Raw genomic sequence first — 18125 nt, 5'->3', positions numbered from 1 at the left:
TCCTGACTTTGGAGAATTGGCCTTTCATAGGAGACATCCTACGCATCTCAGCAGCACACTCCCCTCTGGTCACCAGAGCTATATGCTCTAGGGGTGCCCCCTATGTGGGCTGTGTGGGTCCTTCTGTTGTGGCAGGCTGAGTACTGTGGGAGGTCTGGTAGCGTGTCTGGCCCCCGGTCTGGTTGGTTGCCAGGTGCTGGTTAGCAGGGCCAGGTCATGAAGTGCTTGCTGCCGAGTCCCAGGGATCACAGGGCTAGTGCTGGCCCACTGGTGGGTGGAGCTAGGTTCTGGGATTGGTGGTCGTGGGGCTGAGGTTCCCAGATCTAGCGTCAGCCTCCTGGTGGGTGGGCTGGTTCCTGACATGGCTGGTTGTGGGTTCTGGGGTGTCCCAAAGCTGGTGCTGACTTGCTGGTGAGTTGGGCTAGATACTGGAGCCGTTGGCTGAGGGGTCCAAGGTTTCTCTGAGCTGGTGTCAGCCTGCTGGTGGGTAAGCTGGATCCTGGGGCTGCTGGATGAGGGGCCCAAGGTGTCACAGAGCTGGTGCTGGCCTGCTGGTGGGTGGGCTGGGTCCTGACATGGGCTGGGCTAAGGGGCTCCAGTGGTCCTGGGCCTGGTGTCTGCATGCCTGTGGGGGAAGCCAGGTCTTGGGGCTAGTGCTGGTCCGCTGCTGGGCAGAGCTGTGTCCCAGGATCTCTGGCTGCAGCCCCTGGGGGGTCCCAGGGTTGGTAAGATGGTCTGCTGGTGGACAGGGCCCAGGCTGCAGCCCAGGTGATCGTGGGGCTGATGCACATCCACTGGTGGATGAGGCTGGTCCAGGGCCTAGCACTGGTGGGCAGGGCCATGTCCCAGGGTGACTGTGGGCTGAATGTGTCTGAAGACAGCAGGCCAGCTGGTGGGTGGGGCAGCATCTTCCCCCAGCTGGTTCTTTGGGCTGAGGTGTCCAGTACTGGTGCTGACAGGCTTGTGGGCAGGGCCAGGTCCCGGCGCTAATAAACTTGAAGGAGGATTCCAAAATGGCACTTGCCAGCACCAGTGTCTACATGGTAGAAGTAGCTCCACAAAATTTTCTGCTGCAATTATTTATGTCCCCAGAGTGAGCTCCAGGTGCCTCCTGCCTCTTGGGGAGGCTCTCCAAGATCAGCAGGTGGGTCTGACCCAGGCTCCTTTCAAATCACTGCTTCTGCCCAGGGTCCTGGAGTGTGTGAGATTTTGTGTGTGCCCTTTAAGGGTGGAGTCTCTATTTCCCGCAGCCCTCTGGGTCTCCAGAAAGTAAACCCCCATGGCCTTCAAAGCCAAACATTCTGGGGGCTCAACTTCTCGGTGTAGGACACCTGGGCCTGGGGAGCTTGATGTGGGGCTCAGGCCCCTTACTCCTTGAGAAAAACCTCTGCAGTTGTAATCATCCTCCCATTCATGAGTCACCTACCTGGGCATATGAGTCTTGACTATACCACGTCTCCGCCCTTCCTACCTGTCTCGTTGCTGTTCCTTCTTTAGTTGCAGAAGATCTTTTCTGCTGGTCTTCTGGTCTTTGTCATCAACAGTTACTCTGTAAATAGTTGTAATTTTGTGTGCCCACGAGAGGAGGTGAGCTCAGGGTCTTCCTACTCTGCCATCCCGGCCCCTCCTCAGAGACCTTCTCCATTCACTTATTTAAAAGATATGTGAGAGCATATGATATTGCAAACCTTGTTGCAAGACATGTAGAAGATGCAAAAACAAAAAAAGTATTTGTCATCAAAAGGTCTGCAATCCCTGGAGGTGAAAAACATAAAGTAACCCTAGTAAAAAGGAGTTATGTGTTATAATGTCATCAGACTGGTTTTACAGTACTTCATTCTTCCTTTATTATAGTACTTCTCACATTGCTTAGAAATTTGTCCACTTGTCTATCTTCTTTAGTAAACTATGAACTGAAGGCCAGAACCATATCTTATTCCTCTCTGTAGCCTACGGACCTAGATTAATGGGTAACCTAGAGGAGGAGCAATAACTATTTGTGTAAAATGAAAGAAACCGATGAATAAATGAAGAAAATGGCTACGCAATTTAGAGGGCAAGGATCATGTCTGGCTGGGGTGATTGCATAGGGTGAAATCATTTAAGTTGGATCTTAAAGGATTTAAAGGTGAGAGTCTGAGAAAGGGAATGGGAGCAGGAGGAGGTAGAAAACAGGCAAAAGAAATATAGAGTTGAAAGAGAGATCAGAAGTCCAGTTTTAATATAACCTCCCATTAAATGTGGGAATTTCATCTGTCATGATGCTGATAAGTGGTTAAGTATCTCATAAAGTGTTCTATTCTGCTTCTTAGATAGTCTAGTTTGATTTGGACAATCCGCGATAGAACTAGTTTTGATTCTTCTATAAATGAATTCATTTCAAAGTACTGAAGATTATGTAAAATCACTTGGCTTTTTAGGAAGTTAACTTATTTCTCTGGCAGGTACTTTTTCCAGTATTTGCTGCTTATATAATTTAACAAAATTAAATACTCATGTTTTGGTATGGATCGCAATACCTTGTAAACTACACATAAGATTTTTTCTAAAAAATTGTGGTAAAGTACACATAACATAAAATTTACCATCTCAAGAATTTTTAAGGGTATAGTTTAATGGCTTCAAGCACATTCATACTGTTGTGCTACTATCACCACCATCCACTGGACTCTTTTCATACCAGAGATTTTTAAATCTTAAAAATATAAAATATTATTGCATGCAAAAAAGTCAGATACATTTTTAATAGAGCTATGTACATTTTAAACATGTGACAAAAGTCAGACTGGAACTTAAAACCAATTTATTAACTAAACTGTGGGGCTTGGTATTTAATGGTCATTGCACGAACCAGGGCTTTATAAGTCAAAATTTAAGATCAATATAAAAACCTTGCACATTTTTCTCTTAAAATGAGAGATAATTCAAAGTACTAAAAGTTCAATTTTGCAAACCCAGAAAAGATAAGATTTCTGATAGTATAAGAAACTAGACGCTCTCCTTTCACTGGATAAATCCTGTGGGAAATCAAACAGGTGGTGAAGGATCAAACTTTAGCCTATTCCATGCCATCACAGTAGCACTTATTTCTTACCTGTGGGAGCCACCCTTGCCAGAAGAAATGGTTTCAGTTCATTTGGTGGTTCTATTTAACAGGGCAAAGTAAGAAGCAGTGGTATTTCCCAATCTTCTGCTAGGACTCCGTTAATTGAAAAGCAGTGCAAGGTAGAATTAGACCCCAGGGTTTTAGGATCTAAGCCCAGTTTTACTTCTAAGAAAAATATTTCTCTAAAATTATAATCCCGATACAATGGCTTCTTCAGTTCAGACTCTTCATCAGAACATTTATTTTTCTCAAACAGTGCCCTCTACAGTTGATTTTGTTATGAAGCTATTTCGGGAGCAGGTAGTGAAGCTTGGGAAATAGTTTCAATGCATTCTGTGTTGTCACTTCTATAACTTCCTCCACTGAGATCCCTTTCACCTGGGCAATATATTCTGCTGAAATGGAAATGTTTTGGGGCTCATTCCGTACCTGAGACAGACAAAGCAGACATTAATCAAACATGACACTCAAGAGAAGCAATCCTTGAAGACTGTAGATAAAAGAGATGAAAATGAGTTGGTAAAAACAACTGATGAGCACTTTTTTTTTTTTTAATGGGGGTGAGGCGAAGCTGAGGAAAAGGCCCTGAGCTTCAGCTTGAAAGCTAAGGCTACAACATTAACTGTAAGTCTATGCTGGTCCTGAAAAGAGCCCTGGGGTATTACCAGTCGAGGTCCCAGCACCTAGCACATGAAGCAGTCTGCACAAAGTGGACACTTGGTGACCTGCCTGACTGATGAATTAACTGTCCTTTGGTTTGTTCCTCAAGTGAGTGCTTGCAAAGGTTGCTTGGCCATTTCACCTCACAGGCTACATTACAGTTTGACTCAAGTAATGCCATGGCGTCTGGAAGACTACATAGATTATGTAGTCATATTTCACTGATTTTAAGATGCATTTCTCCCCTAACTTAACATCTCTGAAATTGATATATATTTTACTGACATTCAGTGGCATGTGAAAGTATAATTGGTAGTGTTTTTTTCCTTAATGGTCACAAAACAGTGGTACATCTACAATCAGTGGCATTTAGATTTGATGAAATATATTATTGTTTTTATTATTAAGTTATCTACTCAGGATGATAATGTTCAGAGGAATAAAATAACTGTTAAGGTTAAAAAATAACCTTGATAACGTAGCCTAAGAAAACAATGAAAAATGTGCACCAAGATTTAGGTTCAAGGACATTCATCATATTGTTTATAATATAGTTGACCCCTGAAAAACATGGTTTTGAACTGTGTGGGTCCACTTATACATGGATTTTTTTTTCAATAAATACTACAGTACTACACAATCCAAGCGTGGTTGAATCTGTGAATGCAGAACCATGAAAATGAGGGCTGAATCCGCAGATCCAAAACTGCAGACGTGGAGGGTGGACAGACATGTATTTTCCATGGTATGGGGTGGGGGTGGGGGGGGTGGGAAGGGTGTTGGTACCCCTAAGCGCTTCTTGTTCAAGGGTCAACTGTACTGTGTTGGAAACAAACAACCTAAATGACAGTATCAAGTTAAATATATTGTGGCACATTCACACACTAAAATTTATATACTTATTAAACACGATGAGGAGAAGTATATTTATTGACATTTACATGTGTTCACCACATAAAAGCAAGTTATGAAATGATGTGTTGAGGCTAATCCTGTTTTTATGAAAAAAATATTATGTGTACATATATGGACATAAAAAAGTGTGGAAGGACATAAGCACTTTCATTTATTTAGTGCTTGTTGTAGGCAAGGTTTTGTTCTAAGGTTTTCATGGAATTTCTCATTTAATCCTCACAATAACTCTGTTAGATAGGTACTATTATTATTAGCATCCCTTTTTTACAGATAAGAAGGGATCCTAAACAGCGAGTAAGTAGCCCAGTTGAGGTTTAAACCTGTGCAACCTGACATCAGAGTTTATGCTTTTAACCACTATACTATAGTGGTAACCTTTCAGTGGTAGATGGTTCTATTTTCTTATGATTTTCTGGGTTTTCTATTTTTCTAGAACAAACACATTTTCCTTAACAAAAAGCATATTCAGTTTTTTTTTTTTATTTTTACTTTTTGGCTGAGCTGTGCGGCATGCAGGATCTTAGTTCCCCGACCAGGGATTGAACCCGTGCCTGTGTACTTCCTCTGCAGTGGACGTGCAGAGTTCTAATCACTGGACCACCAGGGAATTCCTCAGTTTTAAAATTCATTTATTCAATAAATGTTTTTGAGTACCTACTATGTGTAAGGCACTATGCCAGAAACCCACAATTTTTATCAAATCATCTAAATACAAACATAAAACTGAGTTATAAGAGCATTTGAAATTCATATCTGTTTAGGGTGAAAAAGCTAGGTCTTTTTCATCCTATTTCACACTAACCAGGAAGGCAATTTTGTACCATTCTGTCCTACACTCAAACAAGAAAATAAATGTGGTTATAATCCTCTATTCTCTCATTCCTCTTCTATATTCTTACAAGAGCTGATTTATAAAATTATGTAACTAATTGGACATTAATTAGCAAAATAATCATAATGTAATTACAAATAATCATAGTTTATTAACAATTACATCGCTACTGCTCCCAAACCTCTTACTCTCAAGTGCCAGTCCTCTGAATCTGGGAGGCATGGAGACAGCTCTGATGGGCAGTCAGGGGCACTTAGTAAGCTACACAGTGGTAGGTGATTGTAATAGGCACTACTGTCTTCCTTTCAGATAATTATAATTTATAATGGTAGCAATATTTAAAATATGATTCTTTGTGGCCTACAATAACAAAATGCACAGCAAAGATCACATTAATAAATCTATGACTATATCAATACATCCTTGTACTGAAAGAAATTGAGGCTTATTTTAACATGCTAATTAAAAGAAGAAAAACATTTATTGAGCATCTACTATATACCAGACACACTAGGCACTTTCATATACATTACTTCATTTAATCCCCACTGTAATACTTCAAAGTATTTTACTATTATTTTACCTACATTTTATAAATGTAGAAACAGTTCAGAGAGATTAAGGAACTTGCCCAAAGTTACACAGCTAATGGGTATCAGAGACAGGATTTGAATCCAGGCCTTTCTGACTCTAGACACTAAGCTTTTTACTATACTGGTCTGGATTTCAATATTACATAAATTAGGACATGACCCATATCAAATAATATTCTTTGTAGCACAACAGTCATATTTACAAAAGACTTGAAATTAAGTCAATATAACCTTTCAACCTAGCATTAAAGTAGGATCCCATTGTATTTGCACTGGAATGAGAAACACAGCTAAACTGAAAGTAGTTCAAATAAAAGATACAATCTAAATAATGTAGAAATTAGAAAATCATTTACCTTTTTTTCTGGTCCTAGTGCAGGTGAATCTGTTTCCAAGCAAATCGAAGTTAAAGGCAACTGTTTCACAAGCTTCTGCTTCTTAGAGAAAAGAGAAAGCTAGTAAGTTTAAAACATGAGAAGTAAAGATTAAATAAGGAGCATTAAACCCACATGTCAATGCATACTACTCTGCAAGAATCTAAAATTCATGCTTTAATACTCAATTAATAAATGTTCACTATGTTCTCATCATTCTACATTAATGGTTAGATTTAAGAAGAAACATTCTTTGCCAAAAATTATCCGAAGCCTCTAGGAACCCAAAGAGTAGTAACCAAGAGCAAAAAATGAGGTAACATCCAGCAAGAACCCAAACATCTGATACCATATGCCTACTGAAAGATCCAAGGAAGAGTGACTTCCTTGGTGGCACAGTGGTTAAGAATCCACCTGCCAACGCAGGGGACACGGGTTCAAGCCCTGGTCCGGGAAGATCCCACATGCCATGGAGCAACTAAGCCCACGAGCCACAACCACTAAGCCTGCACTCTAGAGTCCATGAGCCACAAGTACTGAGCCCACCTGCCACAACTACAGAAGCCCGCACACCTAGAGCCCGTGCTCCGCAACAAGAGAAGCCACCCAATAAGAAGTCCGTGCACCATAATGAAGAGTAGCCCCTGCTCCTCTCAACTAGAGAAAGCCCGCACGCAGCAACGAAGACCCAACACAGCCAAAAATAAATAAATAAATAAAATTTTAAAAATAAATAAGTAAATAAGAAATTTCTCCACAAATGATAAAAGTAGGAAAAAATAAAAGTAATCATGGACTATCAATTAACATGATCTAATTGACATTTCTAGAACTTTCCACCTGAAACCGTATATAAGGCCCAGTGTCCCTGTATTTTGAAGTAAACTGCTTTTGCTTTAAGTCTCCCAGGCCTCCCCTGGGTCTCAAAAGGCTGGTTCAAGAGTTAGTGATTAGGGGGCTTCCCTGGTGGCACAGTGGTTAAGAATCCGCCTGCCAATGCAGGGGACAAGGGTTCAAACCCTGGTCTGGGAAGTTCCCACGTGCCGCGGAGCAACGAAGCCCGTGCGCCACAACTACTGAGCCTGCGCTCTAGAGCCCAAAAACCACAACTACTGAGTCCTCGTGCCCCAACTACTGAAGCCCGTGCGCCTAGAGCCCGTGCTCCGCAACAAGAGAAGCCACCGCAATGAGAAGCCCACGCACCGCAACGAAGAGTAGCCCCCGCTCACCGCAACTGGAGAAAGCACGCACGCAGCAAGGAAGACCCAACGCAGCCAAAAATAAATAAATAAAATAAATTAAAAAAAAAAAAAAAAAGAGTTAGTGATTAGGAAATGTGAAGATGTAGGAGCAATGAATAGCTGTTGGGTTGGAAAACTGGTAACAACTTAGACTATGAATTCGCCACATAGCAGAGTCACCAAATTCCCAGTTCTCTGAAAGTTATAGATAGAGGCCTGACACACACTCCTAAGCTGTTGTTACAGGAAGCAGACTCTCACCAGATGGAAACTGCTGACCTCAAGCATGTAGACCCCAGACCAGCTGAAACCAGAAGATTGATGATGCTCAAAACTTCACCTTGATGCCAACCAATTCGAGAACTGAGCACAAGCTGCTCACATACCCTGCAGCCTCCTCCCTCACACTGCCTTTAAAATCCCTTTTCTGAAAGCTATCAGAAGTTCAGGTCTTTTGAGCATGAGCTGCCCAATTTTTTGTGAGTGGAAGTTTGCTTTGATGATATCCAATTTATCTATTTTTTCTTTGGTTGCTTGTGCCTTTGGTGTCATAGCTAAGAAACCACTGCCTGATCCAAGGTCACAAAGATTTAGATCTGTTTTCTTCTAAGAGTTTTATAATTTTAGCTCTTATACTTAGGTCTTTGATCCACTTTTGAGTTACTCTTTATGTAAGTATGAGATAGGGACCTAAGATTAATTTTTGCAATGAAACCAGAATAGTATCACAAGTATTAATAAAAGTTCATATTTTAAAGTATATTTCACAAAGTGTAAAATGAGGTTTAATGAAAGAATTTACCTGTCCACTTCTTATGATAGAAGGAGGAATTGAGAAGAAGTACCCAGCTTTTACTCCTTCCATGGCTACAGATGGCCGACCATCAAATGCATGCAGCAACACTTTGTCAGCACCTCTCAAAAATTAAAGATAAATCACAGTTCCATTTTATTTCCTTAATGAGAGGTTTTCCCACCAATCAAATTGAACAACACAGATTTTAAGTAAATGTCGGTCACTATAAGGTTCTATGATTTCTAAAGAGTAGATAAACATATAGTGTTCAACCAGTAGAATAAAAATATAGTAAATTCTTAATCTTCAGAATAAAATTAATAAATACAACTGAGCAATTATTTAAACTTCCTATACCATCAAATCTTCTCCAAAAGTTTCTGAACTGTCAAATTATTGTTCCTAATAGGTTTTTAAGCAAATTGTCCTTAAGAAGGATGTTAGTGAAAGAAGAAATGAGAAAATAAATGACTCACAAATTCAACACTCAGAGTTAGTTTCACAAAAACCATCTCCAGTTCTTAAAGGATGGCAGTGAAGATGACAGTGCATTTTATATAAGATGGCCACAATCTGTATAATACCATTTTCTAAAGCAGCAGCCATAAAACATGCAAAACAGTAACTCAATGTGATCACCCTTCTTTGCTTTGTTTTTTCCTCTCTCACACAAGCTGATTAAAATGTTGGAGCTGCTAATTTTTAAATTAAGTCATTAAAGTTACTTGATCCAATTTTTCATTTGCTTTATCCTGGCCTGATAAACATCATAATCACACTGAAAACCTTGTAAATAGTAGGCTGACTTGCAAAACCATCTTAGTTGATTTCCATCTCTACCCTTGACCCATTCCCTTCCCTTTAAGAAATCAAGTAAAGCATGGCTTGTTCTATGAGAATATGGACTGGAATTGTCAAACTTAAACATTAGGCACATTTTTCTCAGGAACCTAAATACCTTGCTCATTTAAGAGGCTGATGGTGGGTCTTCCAGCTGAACGTGAGTGAACATTTCTGGTAAACAACAAAAAAATTCCTTTTGAGTACTTAATATGAAATTATTATTTTTGTTATATTAAAGCAATTCAGAGAAAAAGAAAAGTAGAGCTCAATTTCAGGAGAATCATTACTTAATTTGCTCTGTAACTATTAATATAGAAAGATGATAATTAACCTACAAAGGCAAATTTAGTCTTTTGGCTAATTGGACCTGTCTGATTAGGACTTGTCTTTGCTCTTCCTTCTGTTCATCAGTGCCAGCAATTCTGGGGGAGAAATCTAGTCCAACCTATAACAGAAAAATAAAACAGAATTACATGTTTATGGTTTAATGAATCCCAAAAGACATATTATGGAGCAGTACCATCCAAGAGAAATATAATGGGAGCCATACACACAAGCCACATACACAACCTTACAGTTTCCAGTAGCTACATTAAAAACACTAACAAGAAACAGGTGAAATTAATTTTAATAATATATTTAACCCACTATATCTAAAACATTATCAATATTATCATATAGTCATATTATTATATCAACACATAATCAATAAAAAAAATTGAGTTATTTTACATTCTTTTTTTGAGGTACTGAGACTTTGAAATCCTCAGTGCATTTTATCCTGATAGCACATCTCAATTTGGGCCAGTCACATTTCAAGTGCTCAACAGCTGCATGTGGTAACCACATTGGACACTGAAGATTATAAATGACTGCTTCCCTGGATTCTATTCTGGCATGCATCGCGATAACCTAGATTCTGAATATAAGTGCTATTCTTATCTTTTATCTTTAATTATAAGTGGAATTACCAAGTGATAAGATGTTTCACAACTGTAAATTATTTAATAAAAAATGTTCTTTAATTATAAACTCTAACCTATTTAAAGTATGCTTGTATATACTATTTTAACTAACCAGAGACATAACCCTATGTAAGCAAAAGGAAAAAAAGAGCAAAGTATATTGAAATGTTAATAGTTTTCTTCCATTAACATAAGCCCATGGGGAGGCTTCTATTGTTTTATCCCTAAGTGCTTTTGCTTATTGAGGAAGTACTGACAAATTATTATTCAGCTGAACAGGGTGAACATAATTATCCAAGTCTGTTATAGTCACCAATACTGAATTAAGGACTATTTTCATCTATCACATGAAAGTCTGGATTAGAAATCATTTGATCAGCTAGTGGGTATTTACCTCTCCAATTGCCAACAATCGATCCTTATAATTCTCGATAATGGGCAAAGCTACATCCAAATCCTAGGATGAAAAAAAAGTAAATTTATTAAAATAGAAGGAGAAGGGTATTTTACAGGCTTTGTATAAACACCTATTATATGCCAGGCACTATGCTATACTGGGTCCTTTACATAGTCAATACCTTTAACCAGTTGAGGAACTAAGAATGTAATCCTTCTGTAATGGTGAGTACTTCTGTCTGGAAATTTGAGTACAAACATCCCACATCCATTTAGGTTACAAGAACATGACTTCCTTTTTTAAAAAATATTTATTTATTTATTTATTATTTGGCTGTGCCGGGTCATAGTTGCAGCATAACAGGATCTTCACTGCTGCGTGCGGGATCTTCATTGGGGCATGCGGGATCTTTTAGTTGTGGCATGCGGAATCTTTAGTTGCGGCAGCCAAACTCTTAGTTGTGGCATGTGAGATCTAGTTCCCTGACCAGGGATTGAACCCGGGTCCCCTGCATTGGGAGTGCAGAGTCTTAGCCACTGGACCACTTGGGAAGTCCCAAGAACATGACTCCTTACGAAGATTCCCGCTTAAACCCTTCCTTCTGTTTAGGAGGCATTTCCTGGCATTTAGGAGGAGTGAACTGGATTTCCTGGAATAGCTGAGCAAGAGAGAAGAAAGCCACCAGGTGGTCACCTTTGTGAGTTTTTGGGAGTGCACTGCTATGTTCTCCTCTTAGGGTACTGATGGCTTGTGAATTTTTAATAGTGATAATCCCATACATTCTTTGCACTATTTTCACTGATTTCTTTTGTCGTTATAGTCCTGTGTAGCCTACTTTTGTCCTAAAGGTTCAAAAATATACATACTAAATATCACAAATATGTTGTTTGCCAACTACTGAAGTAACTGTGTACTGTTAGTTTCCATATTACTATTTCCACTTAAAAAGAAATCCCCCTGTGAGGGATCCCTTTAAGACAAGGGAAAGACAAATACATGGAAAATTTGCTTCTAGATATTTTAAGTCTAGGATTTTAGTCTCAGAATATGTAAATTCAAGGTACTTCTAGTGAGGATAATCAGAACAAGGGAGAATTAAGAAAAGGAAGGTAAACCATATGATAGAGGAAGAAGAGGAGATTTTATAATTATACCTCAAGAGAGAGAAAAGAAGATGAGGAAGGCTAAATCAAGGCCTTAGACATTCCAGTAGACTCAATGAAGAATTAATATTGTCATGTGGAGCTAAGAGTATATAACCCTAAATACCAGAGAAGATGTCTGGCAATAGCTGAGTAGGTCAAAGTGTCAGGCAAAGATTTTCCATATCAAACATCCAAACTACTGTGTGTCTGTGGGATCTATAAAAAGAAGCAAAATAAATTTACAATGAGACTGTTCCAATTCCTCATGAAATATTTTGGAAGTTTCTGGCAAGTCAGGTATAGTAAATAGAAATTAATATAATTCATATCACAGATTCAATACGTGTAAATGTATGTGTGGTCTTTATCATTTTAATAGATGTAAAAATATCTATAAGGACATTCATAGGTCTAAATCTGACTTCAGTTCTATTCCCACTTCCTCCATAAAGTTTCAAGTTCTTTAACAGCTAATGGTTCTATTGTGGGGTTTTAAAATATCCTATACCTCTATACTCTATGACTGGGAATACTACAACTAAATAATTATTCATGATTTACAAATGAGGAAATTGAGACTTGGCAAAGTTAAGTGCCACAGATCACAGAAGCCAGTAGGCCAAGTCTCTCTGACTTCAAAGCCCATGCTGTTTCCACTATGCTATTGAAAGAAGAAAGGAGAGAGAAGGAAAGAATGGAAGAAGGAAGGGCAAAGGGGAGGGAGGAGATGAGATTTATTCTGAATGATTTAAAATAATTAGAATTGATTTTTTTATGAAAGAAAATGTTTAGTCTTCAGAACCTTTAGAACAGGGGTCAGGCGTGTAACCGAAATGAGTGAAGTGGGTTAATCAGGGACAGGAGCCAACTGGACAGCACATGCCCTGCCTGGAGGGGGCAGTAGCTTGTAGACAGTGAATTGTGATTCCCCAGGGTATCCCAGGGCTTAAATTCTGCCTGGTAATAATATTTATTGAATGAGTTAATTCAGGAATATGCTGAAAGATTTGTGTGATGCTAGGCAATTTTCATTTTATAAACCAAGGTAATTTAATGAATACTTACTATTGTACAACCTACCTTTGCACCACATGGTAGGAGCTTGTAATCTAACCACGATGGGAAAACTAAACTATTGTGGCGACTACAAGCACATCAGGAACAAAACTGCTTAACTCTGGTCTTTTCCAGAGGGTTATCTTGAGATTTGCTGAGTTCCTGTCTGCTTTGAGAATCTAGATTTACCTGTATGTTGTTGGTATTTTATTTAGTTTTGTAAGTTAAATAGTCCTATCAGTTCTACATTCATGCCAAAAATATGCCAAATCCACTCCCTTCTCTTCATCTCCACTGCTACCACTCTGGTCCAATCCACCATCATTTCTCACATGGACTATTGCAACAGTCTTTTAACTATTCTCTCTTCTTCCTTTTTTGCCCTCTTCAAAATTGATTCTTCACACCATTGCCAAGGGGATCTTTTCAAAACAGAAATCACATCTTGTCTCTCCTTACTTTAAATCCCCCACTGATGTAAACTACAATCCAACAAGGCCCTGGATGAGGTGACTGGGGATCCCTGCCCAATCCCTCTGACCTCACTATTCCTTCCTCTTCCATCTAGTCACATCAGTCCTCTTTCTATTTCTTGACCACATCAAACTTGTAACTACCTTAGGACCTTTGTGCTTCATTGTTTCCTTTGCCTTCAACACTCTGACCCCTCTCTTTGCATGGCCAACTGCATTTAGGTTGCAGTTCAAACGTCACCTCCTCAGAGAGGCCTTCCTTGACTACACAATCTAAAAACCAGCATACACAATCCCCATCACATAATCTTGTTTCATTGCCTTTAAAGCACTTAGTTCATGTATCTAATTATTGACTGCCTTCCCCAATCCAGAATCTGGCTTCTGTGAGAGGGATTTTACTCTATAGTGCTTAGAACAGTGTTTGAAATATAGTACATGCTCACTAAACACTTGTTGACTGACTACTGAAATGAAGGACTATTAGTATAAATCTCTACATAAATGAAAGAAACACTGTCCTGCTATCATCCCCAACATTTTGGGAATTGCAACTCTCTGGCAATTTAGCTAATTTTATCATATCAACAACTCAGGAAATCTACAGGATATTTATTTTTACCTGAAGTGAATTAAAAGTAATTTTGTTTCAAAATAAGTAGAACTACCTCGGGTATCCTAATGTAGGAATACAGATTTATTATTATAAAAAATGATAGTCTTCATATCTTAATTTATTCATAGATAACAAAAAGTCTTTACTTCTTCAACATGGGGCTTTCAATCTCATTATGTAATAAAGCACTCAGGAAACTGTGCATCTCCCTGATGCTGAGTCAGGAGACAAGTCTGAAATATAAGACATACTGACTACTGTGAGTCAGTGAGATCTTGTGGGTAGGAATTTTTTTAGAGAGGGTATAAAAGTAATGCAGTTTAACAGATCAAGAGCACTCCTATAGGGATAGTTCAATGTTCAAAGAAGACACTATGTACTTGAACTCATCTGTTCCCTTATAATACCACATCTATGAATTTGTATCTTTCTTTTTCTGGATATTTTATCACTTTTTTTTGCCAAAGCAATATGACAACATGATAAAAAATATGAAAACAAGGTGCTTATAACTCTACCAGACCATCACAACGAGTATAATTTCTGTACTTTTCTCTCTAGTCTTTTCCTTATAGAATATATTTTTACATGGATGTCACAGTGAATAAACCATTTGGTATCCTGCTTGTCTCCCTACACTATACTGTAAACATTTTCCATGTTGCTACATAAACCTTATAATCCACACTTTCTATAGTTATATTTAACATTGTAGCATTATATTTAACACTGTATAAGTTAACTAGTTATTTATTTATTTCCTAACCTCTAGGCTGTTTCCACTTTTTCCCTATTTCAAGTAACTGCTGTAGCAAACATCTTTGTGAAAGAAGATAGAATTTCTTTCTTTTGGATTATTGCCTTATAATATTAATTTGAAAGAGGAGGGGTACTGGGTCAAAAGATATTATGATTTTTTATGGTTCTTGTTTTATAAGACTGTTACCTTTAATGTGACACTTCTTTGGTCTTCTGGTGAAACTCCCTGAACTGGGTGAACACCCAAGCATGGCAGGACAAATCCATTATACCTAAAAATGTAGAACGAATTAAGAAAGCAGAATATTAGACTAGGAGACAAAGTTACTCTGAAGAACAAGTAGGAAAGAATTTTTTTAGGGCTATGTTAATGTGATTGTTTTTCTTCTCATTCTCTTTAAAAACTGATGATCTTTGATATTATAAATATGACATCATAACTGCATCCTTACTAGCAACTCTTTCTAATTCTTAATGAGAAGTAACACCTTTCTGAAAGCTGCATAATCTTTTCAAATTCTCCTGAATGTTCAGCAACCACCACAAGAGCCATAACATTGGCCTGCAACAAAAATGAATAGAATAGTTAGAGTCTCAAACAATATACATCCAATATAATTAAATAAAAATTTAAAGTTTTCTGTGCTTTTAGTTATCCTTGCTCACTCACACTCCATCAATATAATCATAATAGCTATCACTGAGTAGTTACTATGTTTCAGGTATTACGTTCAGTGAATATAAATATTACCCCCCATTTAATCTACATACTCCTATGACATAGGCATTGCTGTAATCCACTGTATAGATCAAAAGACAGAGTTTTGGATGGAGTCAAATAACTTGCCCAAGATCACTAGCCCTGTGTAACTCCAAACCCCATACTCCTAATTAAGCTGCCACAGTGAAAGATGGCTGTATGTAAAAATGGCAACTATTTCTGACTATCACTTTTGGGGAAGACCACAAAATGCTAACTTCATAAACACTTTCACAGATTAATAATTTTTTTCCCCACACAAATCAAACTGTTTCAGAAAACTTTTATAATTTCTCCAAGATCTCCAGAATAATGTTAATTCAAGAACTGACAGATGGACCAATTTGTTCCATATTGCTGGTAAGCATGGTGGCTGTGGGAATGTGTTTTGGATTCAGACTATCTTGTCTACATCACTTACTAGTGGTGTGTCTTTGGACAAGTTAATCTCTAGGCCTTAGTTTCCACATCTATAAAATGGGTAACGGTTGGCTATAAAATAGTAGCTTCCTCAGAAGATTGCTGTGAAACATTAAATGAGATAATGTACAGGATGGGCTTAGCTCAGTGCCTGGCACATAGTAAACAATAAATGCTGTTTATTATTAACTTATTATTATTGAAGTAACAACAACATAGTATAACTAAATTTCAAGCTGTTTTAGATCAAAATTAGGAGGAAAATAAAGACAACCAAAAAAAGGGCAATTATAGGTATTGGCTTACTTTCTTGGCTTTCTCCAACACATCATCCAGATCCTAAAATAAACATAAGTAATCACAATCATTTTAGATGGATAAGTGTCCTTTGGCTGTGTATATCAATGTAGTTGAGGCACCATAAAGAATGACAATGATGGCAAGGAACAGGGTGGTGGAATGTGAAGAGCCTATGCTGACCCTACCTCCCATTTACTCTCTCAGTAAAGTGTGGCTTCTGTTCCCACTCTACTAAAACAGAAACTGTTATTGTCAAATATAAAAGACACTTCTCTGTCCTCCTACTCTACCCCTCAACAGCACTAGAAACTCCTCACTTGTCCACTCCTTCCTTCTTGAAATATTTTCCACTCTTGGCTTCTGCAAATCCTCCTCTCTAGCTGGCTGCTACTTTTCAGTCTCCTTGACTGGCTCTCTCTTCTCTATCTGATTTCAGAACCCTATGCTTCTCTCTCTGACTCACCTTAAGTACTCTTATTACTATACTCATTATGCTAATGAGTACCCAGTTTTTATCTCCAGCCTATAAATCTGTCCTGAACCCAAGATTCACATTTTAAAATGACCATATGACATCTCCACTTGGATGGATATTAGTTTTCAACATGTGTGGAACATAACTATTTTCTCCTCAACAAACCTATTCTTTCTGCCTGCCCTCTCCAACCTCAGTTTTCCCTCATCTCAGCACCACCACCTCTCTACAGCATCCTCAAGTTCTCCCTTTCCCTCTCTTTCCACATCCAATTCCTCTGAGCATGTACTACAGATTCTATCTCTAAAATATACCTTGAATCCATCTGCTTCTCTCAAACTCCCCTGCAACCACTATCTTTAGTCTAAATACTGCAAAAGCTTCCAAGCTGGTCTTCTAGCTTCCATTCTTGTTCTCCTCTGTCCATTAGCCACACATCAGCAAAATGGTTTTAAAATGGATTATCAGATCTTGTCTCTCTCCTTAAAAAACAAAGCCCTTTACTGGATCCCCATTGTGCTTCTAATGAAATGCGAACTCCTGCCTCACGAATCCTCTGCAAACCTCTTCGGTCTTGTTTTAAGCGTCTCTCTGTTTAGCTCATCAGGCTCCACCCAGCCTTTCGGTAGCCTGAATGTCCAAATTCTGTCTTGTCTGGAGGCCTGCAACGCGCCTGCTTTCCTCACCACCATGCACTCACCGCTTGGTCTTTCCAGCACCAATTTAAGCTTCACCTCTTGATAGGTTTTTCCCCTAAAATAGACCCCGCTCTTCTTTATTATTAGCCTCTAGTTTCCAATGTAGCGGGTAAAACACCTTGAAATTACGTGTGTGTGTGCGCGCGCTGGTTTTTGTTTGCTTCGCTCCCCTGTAGAACTGGAGCACGCGGCGTGCGGGAGTGAGCCCGAGTTTCGCGGACGGCGTCCTGGGGAAAGCGGATTCTCTGCCCGGAGCTGAGAGGCTGGTAGGATAAACAGCCGGGCCAAGGCGGGGTAGGGGGAAGGACTCCAGTAGCCGGTAACAGCAAATAAAAGCCAAGTGGAGATAGAGGGCTTATGGATATTCGGGATGGGAAAAAAAAAATCATTCTGAGTGAGATTAAATAGGGAGTAAGGAGCAAGTCGCACAGGACCACAGACGGGGGCCTGGCAGGATTTGGAGCTTCGCTCTAAGGGAGGAGAACAAGGGTAGTCTGAAGGGAAAGGATGGGGGCCTCCCTGCTCCCACGGGCCCGACCTCGCCCTCACATACGTGGTCAAAGTCCGGGGCGGAGAGGTGGCAGTGACAGTCCACCAGCCCTACGCCCACCGCCCCCATCGCCGCAGCCACTGAATCTCTCGACCTCCCCGCGGAGCCTCAGGCGGAACGCTGCTGCTGCGGACCGAGTTTCCGGCCGGAC

General features: G+C 39.3%; 1 protein-coding gene across 9 annotated transcripts; it reads right to left on the bottom strand.

Annotated features, from left to right (window-relative positions):
- Positions 1–2594: 2594 nt before the first annotated feature.
- Positions 2595–18115, bottom strand: TATDN3 (TatD DNase domain containing 3). Of its 9 annotated transcripts, none has more exons than XM_082400585.1 (10): positions 17978–18115; positions 16258–16290; positions 15260–15333; positions 14959–15043; positions 10720–10782; positions 9696–9805; positions 9476–9531; positions 8524–8636; positions 6463–6561; positions 2595–3535 (listed from the first exon to the last, which is right to left on the bottom strand). In XM_082400585.1, the coding sequence occupies exons 1-10, from the start codon at positions 18041–18043 to the stop codon at positions 3392–3394; spliced, it is 843 nt and encodes a 280-aa protein (XP_082256711.1). In that variant the 5' UTR covers positions 18044–18115; the 3' UTR covers positions 2595–3391. The 9 variants fall into 9 exon arrangements, with proteins under 9 accessions (XP_082256711.1, XP_082256712.1, XP_082256713.1 ...); XM_082400586.1 differs by having other exon boundaries at positions 6463–6543; XM_082400587.1 differs by having other exon boundaries at positions 6463–6540.
- Between the last annotated feature and the right edge of the window lie 10 nt (positions 18116–18125).

This window comes from Balaenoptera borealis (genome assembly GCF_965194805.1).
Source record: "Balaenoptera borealis genome assembly, chromosome: 1".
NCBI lineage: Eukaryota > Metazoa > Chordata > Mammalia > Artiodactyla > Balaenopteridae > Balaenoptera > Balaenoptera borealis.
The sequence above is the reverse complement of the archived record's forward strand: the minus strand, read 5'-3'. Positions and strand labels throughout refer to the sequence as shown.

Bases quoted from the DNA above. Each gene is read 5' to 3' on its own strand.
- TATDN3 (XM_082400585.1), bottom strand. From the start codon at position 18,043: ATGGGGGCGGTGGGCGTAGGGCTGGTGGACTGTCACTGCCACCTCTCC. The intron at 9,806-10,719 runs GTAAATACCCAC...TTTCTGTTATAG, and splicing joins GATTGTTGGCAATTGGAGAG to GTTGGACTAGATTTCTCCCC. The intron at 8,637-9,475 runs GTATTTAGGTTC...AATTTTTGAGAG, and splicing joins CAGCCTCTTAAATGAGCAAG to GTGCTGACAAAGTGTTGCTG.